General features: G+C 41.1%; 1 protein-coding gene across 1 annotated transcript; it reads left to right on the top strand.

Moving 5' to 3' along the window:
* Positions 1-34: 34 nt before the first annotated feature.
* Positions 35-9,399, top strand: LOC120543839 (prenylcysteine oxidase-like). The gene is made up of 7 exons (XM_039777134.1): positions 35-488; positions 2,013-2,219; positions 2,944-3,118; positions 4,217-4,428; positions 4,771-4,911; positions 5,613-6,024; positions 6,828-9,399. The coding sequence occupies exons 1-7, from the start codon at positions 380-382 to the stop codon at positions 7,075-7,077; spliced, it is 1,506 nt and encodes a 501-aa protein (XP_039633068.1). The 5' UTR covers positions 35-379; the 3' UTR covers positions 7,078-9,399.
* Positions 9,400-10,398: the final 999 nt, after the last annotated feature.

Below are 10,398 nucleotides of genomic sequence, written 5' to 3'. Positions count from 1 at the left end.
TGGCCAGACGGCTGTGATTGGTTGAAACGAGGCAGGCGTTCAGATGACATTCCGGACGTGGATGTGCGCGAACGACCCATAGCCGTGGATGTATTAAGAGAATAGCCTATGCCCATAGCGACCGTTGGTTGGAGATTTGATCTTCATCGTCATGACAATAAAGCTATCTTTTGTGCAGTATTACGATCCAATTTAAAACGCAATCTTATACATTTAGCTACTTAATCGACATGTACATTTACTTGTTCTGAACATACTACCCGTCTAAAGGAAAGAGAAAAGGAGGAACTAAAGTTGACCTAATGTGTTAACCGTCGCTGCACTGCACCCGCTCACCTCCTCTCCTCCCGGTTAACGTTATCGCAGCTCCGGTGCCGCTATGGGCTGCCCTCTTCTCCCGCTGATCGTCGTCGTGCTGTCAGCACGGTCGGCTATCGGAGACCCGGCGGGATCCGCTGATGTCGACGGAGCTCCGCCTTCTAAAATAGGCAAGAAAAGTGTTAAAACCTCATTGTCAGCTGTTTAATTTAGCTAAAGTTAGCACGCATTCAGATGGTTAAAGCTAGCCTGACTGAGAGATAATAATGTAGCTAACTGTTAGTGTTCGTTAGCTAACGTTAACGAGATATGAGTGCATTAATGTGGGCTATTGAAGCTAGCTATATATGCAGGTAGCTAGCTAGGTAAGTTAGCTAGCTAATATTTTGTAATCTAAGATTTTACAAGGGATCCAGTGATGCCTCATTTATTCAAAGATTGCATTCATGTAGCTAACGTTAATGAAGATAAAGGCACATGGCAATGTGTTTTTAAAGGCACTCGGTTTTCTTTCCTCTCATCTTTACACAACCCTTTTTTTCACCCAGTTCACCAACACATACCTATCCATAGATGGTGTTTCATGACTGACAGTTAACGTTTTTTCATAGGCATTGCATTAAATCCTCTTGGTTTGCACCATTGGTAAATGTACATTTTGCAACTACCTTGAGTTTTTTTTGACAAAGGTACAAGATTGTGTTGCAAGTTGCAACTTAAAGTCAGGTCAAGTCCTAAAGTAACCAAAGGGCAGTACAACTTTAAAGATAAGGCTACAAAATGTGTTAGAAAAAACATGAATTGGAATTAATGTCTATTTTTATTATCTTTTCCAACCAACAGTATAAAACCCAAACATATTAAGTGTACAAAAACAGAAAAAGTAAATCTCATATTTGAGATTGGCATTTTTGTTTGTCAAATTACTTGAATGATCGGTCAATTATCAAAATAGTAGTACAAAGAATTTTCTTTTGATTGATTAATCGACTAATTGTTTCAGCATTAATTGGGACATAACAAGTAGTTAAATAAGTCCAGAGGCCAAACAAAGGCAGAATAAGATAGGATATCTATTGCCTGCATCAGTAAAGTTAGCTTGAAGGAGGAGACTCCCATGGTTTTGTACTGAGTCATAGTAAGGATGCTGCTAAAGGTAAACCTTGCAATGGAAATTTCCAATGGGAAGAAAAATAGAAGAACCAGCTGCTCTGCCTAATTCCCAATACAAATTTACCCCAACACTCCCTCAAAGACACCATTGTCATCTACACTCCTCTGTCCTGCTGTGGATATGATGACTGACCACTAAAAGCTGCAAAATAACAGGAAACAATTATTACTTTTGAATTACCCAATTGTGATTTGTTTAATTCCTCTTCCATTTGAGACACATATACATGTTACCATATGTTTAAACGCCCAGCTGCCTCAAAATAATACAAACAATTCAGTATGATTGATGGTAATTAGTTTTATAACACATTTCACTCCTAAGCCACGCTTTCACACTTCCTCTCTGTGTCTGCCTTCATCTGGTGATCACCAGTTTTTCATGCCTGATAGAAATGTGTAACAACAGGTTGCAGTTGTTGTTTTTTTTATCCACAGGTCCTGTAGTTTTTTCAGTATTAGAATCTTGTGCTTGAAGTTAGGTAGTTAGTTTTTTTTTCTTCTGATCCTCTGGGCTCCAGCGGTGGTCGGGGCGGGGATAGGAGGCAGTGCCACAGCCCATTTCTTGCGGCAGCACTTTGGCCCTGAGGTCCAGGTGGATGTGTTTGAGAAGGGGGAGGTCGGAGGCCGTCTCGCCACTGTAACCGTCAATCACAACGACTACGAGTCTGGCGGTTCTATCATTCACTCCCTCAACCTCCACATGCAGGAGTTTGTCAAACAGCTAGGTTTGTTTACACACACACACACACACAGACAAAGGGCCGAGAGAACAAAAGTGTTCATGTTATACTGCGTAGCATTAATTTAGTCTCTGTGTGCCCTTTTTCTAGTTGTTTTTAACAGAAAGGATGCATGGTTGCATAGTCAAAAGTGAGTTAAAACGAGCTGGGCTTAAAAAACAGCAACAGAGGCGACTTCCAGTGGAACCTGCAAACATCTGTTCGGTGTTACAAGTAAAAAAAAAAAAAATGTCCTTGTTGAAATGAGGTACGCTTTCTCTAGAGTATAGAGATTCTGTGTAACAGCGATAAAAGATAAGTGTGTAGCTTGATGAGATTCATGTTGTGCCTCCAGTAGATGTAAGCTGAGCAGGAAGAGCGGTCATCAGTCAAGCAAGGTTGAAGGTTTGAGTTTAATAAGCAGCGCCACATGTGTGGCTCTCTAACTGGAAGACAAATCATTGCAATCATTGTGGTCCTGCATCGTGTATCCAGTGCCCTGCCAAAGTAATCACACCAAATGACTGTTAACATCTTATTATGCTTTATTTTGGGTAGATCTCAAATTCCGGCTGGTTTCAGGGAAAACAATTCAGTTTATGAAATACTAAGTGAGAAATATTTATATTTTAATATAAAAATGTTCCATTATTCCAAGTCCTTAGTATTAAGTTCCTCCCTGTGTGTGTCTGTGTTTGTCTTTTGTGTCATCTTGTGTCCGCATCTTAAGGTTTAAAGTATCGCCGCAGCGTGGCGGGCAAGACGGCGGTGTTTAACGGCCAGGAGGTGATTTTGGAGGAGACAGACTGGTACCTGCTGGACCTGTTCCGGCTGTGGTGGCGCTACGGCATCAGCTTCATACGCCTGCAGATGTGGGTGGAAGAAATTATGGAGAAATTCATGAGGTGAGCCAGAAATGTTAATGCCCTGTTTGCGTGACAGGAGGATGTAGCTGTGGTGCAGCTGAACCCTGATTTATGTTCCCGTGTCAAAGCTTCATACCTTTGTTGTAGATGTCCGTCATGTCTCTGTAGGTGCTTAGAGGTGCCCCACTTTAGTTTATACCTGCACCTCTTTCAAATGATACGTGATTGATCTGCCTGGTCTGCTTCATGTTTTCTCCCACCTGTTTCTGGGGTCTAAGATAACATGAGCTGATCCAATGATGTCAAACAAATTAGCATTACTGATCCAGCAAAGTTTAAACCTTCTTTTTGCCTCCACTGTTTTCACTCTATCACAAAGTGAATCATAGACTGTAGGGACAATTACTTCAGGTGAAGAAGGAATGCACAACACTGCCTCACAGTGTGGCAGGTAATGGGTAAAGCCTATGCTGAGCTATTTATTATTTCCCAAACCTGCAGCTGTAATCACTGCCAAACCTCGACTCAGTGTGTTACTTTGCAAGCATGACGTCTGTATAAATACCGACAACCATCTGCCTATAATTTCTTTAATTCATTTATATTCATATTACAGTATAAAACACTAGAATTGATGTCTTTGTCTTTGTCTTTTTTTTGTTATTTTGACTCAGGTTCTGTTTGAAACCTGAACCATGCTCAGATTTGCATTTTATCCCAACGCCGTTCACTGACCTCCATTTCCCTCCTCTGGAAGGGAAGGGATTATTTCTGTTTACAATTTAATGTATGCCTAACAACCTTTCTGCTTACATATTCTGTTATGTTTTGCACATTGACGAAGTGCCATGTGCTCAGTGCTGTAGTTTTATCTATCCAATTTATTTAGTATTAGAGCACTGCAGAATGTTTTGTGCTTGAAAAGCTATGAATTAAATATCCTACATGGCTTTAATAGAAAAATGTATTTGACGCATCGTGATGCATAGAGATATCGAATTGAATCGCTGACATAATTGTGTGTGTGTGTGTGTGTGTGTGTGTGTGTGTGTGTGTGTGTGTGTGTGTGTGTGTGTGTGTGTGTGTGTGTGTGTGTGTGTGTGTGTGTGTGTGTGTGTGTGTGTGTGTGTGTTACAGAATCTACAAGTACCAGGCCCACGGCTACGCCTTCAGCTCAGTGGAGGAACTACTGGACTCTCTCGGGGGGAGTGGCTTCATCAACATGACCCGGAGGCCGCTCTGTAGTTCGCTGCTGGAGCTGGGTGTGTCGCAGCGTTTCATCGACGAGGTCATTGAGCCCATCATGAGGGTCAACTACGGACAGAACGTCAGCATCCCCGCCTTTGTAGGTCAGATGAGTGTGAAAAAATGAGCAGTAGAGGAGGGGGGGCGGGGGTTATGACTAGGAAAGAGACAGGGAAGAGGAAGGCTGCGGGGCTGAAATTAGGGTTAGTTATGAGCTGAACATCTACGTCCCCATTGATGTAGGTCAGGAGAGAGGAAGGGAAAAGAAAAGAGATACAGGAGACGAGGAAGGGTGGAGCAGGGTGTCGAGAGAAGAAGAGAGGGAAGCAAGGTGAGAGGAGGTGGTGGCCTCTGGGAGCAAGAGAACAGGAAAATATGTGAGCAGCTGATAATTGGTTTATATCACTTGGCACTGTTGTGAGTGAGCGTGCGTGTATGTGTTACAGGCGCTGTATCGTTAGCTGGTGCCCAGAACAACCTGTGGGCGGTGGAAGGAGGCAACAAGCTGGTGTGTTCTGGCCTGCTGAAGATGGCCAACGCCAACCTGCTGCAAGCACAAGTCAACTCCATCTCGCCCGTCTACTCCGGTACTTTACCCTGATGTTGGCTGAATGGGATCATGTCAAGCTACTAATTAATTTTAATTCAGTTTTACAAGGCTTTTCAGTTAGTGACAGTAGTAATACAGTCCACAGGACTGATCCTAAAGCAAAATATTAGCCTTTTTTGCACGGCAGGAACCTAACAACTCTTAACCTGGGGCAAACTGAACTTGATCCTAGGTTCTTCCTTATATTAGTATTTTACAAACTGGGACGTTTCGGGTATATGCATCATTAAAAAGTGGCATAACTGGTTCCGACACAAGTATTGAAGTAAAGAAAGGCCATGATGATTTGACTTGTATAGCAACTGAATACCTCATTATGAAATGTAACCACTACTATACAGTATACTTACTAGACATTTAAACACCACTGAAGTGATAGCACTGCAATATTCTTCTTTGAAAACCATTTACAGTATTTTAATTTATTTGGTTTGCATCCCCTTCTTTGAAATTTCCAGAAAGGTCATTTCAAAGAAAGAAACCTTGTCCTGTCAAAGAAATGCATGTTTATCATTGCAGTAGGTGGACATTTGCATGTTGGCATCTGGAGACATGAGAAATGTGCTGGATGTTTCTAGATTATATCTGCCAGCAGATACTAGGGGACTGATGTAGATGAATTTGTATCTGATTCATGTTGTACAGTGTTGACGTTGATTGTGTGTATTTTCCTGACAGGGGAGGAGCCCCAGTACCAGCTGAGCTTCACCACAGCATCAGAGACGAGATCAGAGCTGTATGACATTGTAGTGTTGGCGACGCCCCTCCAGGCCAGTGTCAGGTCTGGAGTCCAGTTCCACGGTTTCACTCCTCCTTTTGATGAGCTCCCCGGCAACTATCACAGCACTGTTGCAACCATTGTCCATGGTTACCTCAACACTTCTTTCTTCGGTTTCCCGGACCCTCGCCTCTTCCCTTTCGCCAGCGTTTTGACAACTGAGACGCCTGATCTGTTTTTCAACAGCGTGGCAAGTGTTTGTCCCGTCAACATCTCGACAGGCTTTCGACGTAAGCAGCCACAAGAGGCCGGAGTCTATAAAGTGTTCTCGCCACAACCCCTGGAAAAGGCTCATCTCAAAACACTGTTCAGGTCAGCCACTTCCTTTCTGGCAAAGTAATCCTGGTATTAACTAAGGGCTGTAACTAACTATTATTTTCATTGTTACATCATTTGGTGATTATCTTTTATTATTAATTAATTGATGCAGAAAATAGTGAAAAATGCCCATCGTAATTCCCCAAGATGACATATTTAAATTGCTTGTTTTGTCTGACCAACTATCCAAACCCCAAAGATATTCAATTTACTGTCATAAAAGACCAAAACTTATTTGCATTTGAGAAGCTGCAGTCAGAAAATGACTTAAACGACTAACTGATTATCAAAATTGTTGCTGATTCCTTTTCGGTCAGTCGCCTAATCAATTATCTGACTAATTGTTTCAGCTCTAGTACTGACCAGCTAAAACAATTCCTTTTAGATACATTCTGCTCATTTTGTGAGAATGAAATAGTCATGTTTACCATGTTCACAGGCTTAGTTTAGTGTGTTAGCTAATTATCACAAAACACAGAGTACAGCTGAGGCTAATGGGAATGGCATTAGTTTGCTTAGTTTGGTGATTAACAAAGTGAAATTTTGACCTGATCATTATGCTACATGAAAAATATGGGATCACCAAAGTTGTTACAATTATTCCTGAGGGGACCAAAATCTGCAATCTATTCAGTGGTTGATAGTTAGTTGATAGAGCTAGTGTAGCTAAAAAGCTGATGATTACTCATTCATAACAGCCATGCAAAGTTTATTAAACATGATGACCTTATCGTAATAAGATTTTTCATAAAAGCATAAAACCAACTTTCATAATTTACTGTACCTCTTAATCTCAGGTCATACTACTCAGTTCAGGTGACAGAGTGGCAGGCCTACCCTTGTTACGGCAGTAGCCAGGGACTGCCGCCTGTGGAGCTCCACCCCAATCTCTACTACCTCAATGGCATCGAGTTGGCTGGCAGCGCCATGGAGATGAGCTCAGTGGCGGCCAAGAACATCGCCCTGCTGGCTTACCACCGCTGGAACAGACAGACGGACATGGTGGACCAGAAAGATCTTATGCACAGAATCAAGACTGAACTTTGACCTGGTCAACTGAAAGCCTTATCGCATCACTAAGCTGATGTTCAGGAAAATGCCTGTATTGGGGTACTACATTTTACAGTTTGACTTGTGAGAAGTCTCCAGTGGCAAAGTGTATATAGAGACGAGTAATATATTACTACATACATCTAATACACTGAATAAATGATACATATGTTGAACATAATCTGACCCTGCCTTATCTTAAATAAACTTAAACATACAACAGAAAAACCCTATCAAAGTCAAATCAAGTCTAAAACTAATTTTAATCGCACCACTATAGACAACTGTGGTACTGCGCAACTGTCCAAAGGCCAGTTTGATTTCGCTGCCAGAGACAAGATATGCAGATATATGAAACATTTTTCAGTATTGGTTGAGGAGTGATTGCTAATGCTAATTAGTGGTTTCAACCAAAAATCCAGCTGCAGGCAGCTTTTCTTTGCCAAGAAATAAGGAAACCAAGCAACCGTGGAAAACACCTAATAATAATATTAATCTTAGTAGGAAGTGAATGGACTGCTAGGAGACACTGTTTTATTGAGTTGCTGGTAGTGTGAATCAACACCAGTTAATATGGGTACTAGTCTAAGGTTACTGGTGCTGCTCTGTGTAAATAAAAAAATCTTGTGTCCAAGTCAAGAAAACACTCTTGGAGTCAAGATTGAGAGCATGAATGAAACTCTTCTAAATGGCTGCTTTTTGACTGTGCTGTGACAGCTGTGAGATATCCGCCAGGTCACTGATTTAACTGCCTTTAGGCACATAAACCAGCCCTCGGTCATATAATCAAAAACAACTACAGCACTGCTATGACTGTCTGTACATTTAAGGACTGTCAATGGACTTATTATTGGCCCGAACTGCACAATGAGATCTCATTAAAGTAATCTCAGAAAGATCTTTGTAAATAATAAAATCATTATTCAGTGACTCATGGTAGTGGCCACTGGTGCTATGCTCTATTGCCCCTTTCATCAGACTGTTTCATTATCTCCCCTTCCTGCTGCTTTTGTTGCATAATCCAGCAGAAAGAATTTTTTTCGGGGAACGGAGCCAACAGGCTTTCACACTGGACCAAATGAAAGCAGAGGACAGATCTGTGGAACTGCTGGTGGTGATGATGACACACACACCCCTCCCCCTGCATCCTGCTTTTTTATAATAAGCACAATAATCTCGGAAAAACGCATGTGAAGATAGAGTTGGACATTCACTTACAGTAATGGCAAGTGCTAAAAGGATGGTGTGACATGATAAGAAAACTGACTGTTGATTATCCTCATAAGACTTGGAGATAATCCTTCTTTTATTCCTTTTTTTTCATTTATAACAGTGGATTTGGACTGAAGTGGATTTCTGTTCTCAGAAGAACTTAATTTAACTGTTGTCAACTAAAAACTTTCAAAACGCCACAATGAAGATTGTTTATCTATTTCTTTTTATTATTCAAAGTTTTCACTCAGCCTTCTCCTTCAGCAGCTTCTGTACATAAAACAGTCAAATTCTTGTCGCAATACCTTTATGATATTCTGTAAAACAAAAACAGAATGCAAATGCACACAATGCATATTATTGTATGGAACCATTTTGTGGGCTGACAAAAGAATCCCAAATCAAGATTAGCTTTTTGCAAAGTGTTCAATGGCATCTCACTGAGGAAGCTCCATCCTCTAATGAAGGTTGTGAGATGGGATTAAAAGTTGAGACAAAAACAAGGAGGGAGACTTTGAGTAAAGATTATTTTGTCACACATGTATCCTTTGCTGCTTTACAAACTTAACTTTCTGCTAAGTATAGCATGTATCAACATTTTTCATCTGCCCAATTAAAAAAAGTAATGCAGCGGTTTATACTGAAAGATGTTCACTATTCTGACTGTTGATAGTAGAGTGTTGAAAGTATTGGAAGGTTTGCTGTAATTTTTTGTTTGTAAGAATAACTAAGAACTCTGGGCAGAAAATTGACTTGCTGAAAAACTTCCTCTGAGTGAGCACTAAACAAAATCTGTTTTCTTGCTTGATTTCACTCTGTTGGTGTTAGGTCATTTGAAGTTGAATTTTCTTCTACTGGATTGGGAAGAAAAAGGAAAGTGATATGTCACTAACAGGACATCTATTGTAGGTGGTTGCCTGCCCGTAAACTCCTGCCACATTTGTTCCAGTGAATAGTTTAAAAATGTTAGTTTACAGATTTATGAATCCGATTCATGCAGTTTAATGTACATGCTGCAGCGTTGTCACTGTGATGGAAGTTTTCATACTGGCCTGTAATTATGAGATCCTAAATCTGCCTAATTTACACATTAAATAATTTATTTCAGTCTCTATGCCCTGAAACTGAATGAGTGGCCATATATCTCATGTAAATCGTCTGAGATCCTGTTGCTGTCCTCGAGAATCTAGGTAACAAACTATGTCGTGTCAAAGACCAAAAATAAAGTTCACTCTGCTTTTAGTGGAGAAAGATTGTTTCATCATATGATGATTTAAACTCTGAAATACAGTATATTCTGTATTTTCCTGTAAAGTGTTTGAAAAGGAGCCGTTCCAGGATGATACAATGTACTGTGTTCATAATCAAGATTATAAAACTTTCAAGGAAGTAGAAACCATCAACAAAGCGTATCCTCCTCTCCCCAGTAGTCTGTTTACTACAATGTAGTCTATAATGGGTCCTATGTCTCCTCCTTGGCTTCCCAGCAGCAAGAGCACAATCACAATGCTGATATTATAATCAAAAGGGAACATTCAACACAAAGTGTCCCAAGATTCATATGATTCAATTTGGTACAACATGGATCACTTATGCTCCTTTTACGTCCCTCTACTGTACATTGATGATGAGCTATCATACAGTCACCACAGTCAAACTGTTGCAGTGGTGTACTTACTTAAGTAAAAGTAGCAAAACAACTAAAATACTCTGTTACAAGTAAAAGTCCTAGCAAAAGGATATAAGTCAGACAAAACTCATGAAAGTCATGACCAAAAGAACTAGATCATGTGTACAAGCGGCAGAAATGGCTTGGGTTTTCTCAAGAGGGTGGCTGGCGTCTCCCTCAAAGATAGGGTGAGAAGATTGGTCATCTGTGAGGAACTCGGAGTACAGCCGCTGCTACTTTGCATCGAAACGATCCAGCTGAGATGGTTCAGGCATCTGATGCCCCCTGGGCACCTACCTATGGGAGATGTTCAAGGGACGTTCAGCTGGGAGGAGGCCTCGGGGAAGACCCAGGACTAGGTGCAGAGATTATATCTCCGCACTGGCCTGGGAACGCCTCGGGATCCCCCAGTTAGAGCCGAGTAATGTGGCTCGGGA

The sequence above is a fragment of the Perca fluviatilis genome, chromosome 16 (genome assembly GCF_010015445.1).
Source record: "Perca fluviatilis chromosome 16, GENO_Pfluv_1.0, whole genome shotgun sequence".
Classification (NCBI taxonomy): Eukaryota; Metazoa; Chordata; class Actinopteri; order Perciformes; family Percidae; genus Perca; species Perca fluviatilis.
The sequence above is the reverse complement of the archived record's forward strand: the minus strand, read 5'-3'. Positions and strand labels throughout refer to the sequence as shown.

Coding starts and splice junctions, on each gene's coding strand:
- LOC120543839 (XM_039777134.1), top strand. CDS start 380: ATGGGCTGCCCTCTTCTCCCGCTGATCGTCGTCGTGCTGTCAGCACGG. Junction 4,429..4,770: donor CAGCATCCCCGCCTTTGTAG/GTCAGATGAGTG, acceptor TATGTGTTACAG/GCGCTGTATCGTTAGCTGGT. Junction 4,912..5,612: donor CATCTCGCCCGTCTACTCCG/GTACTTTACCCT, acceptor TTTTCCTGACAG/GGGAGGAGCCCCAGTACCAG.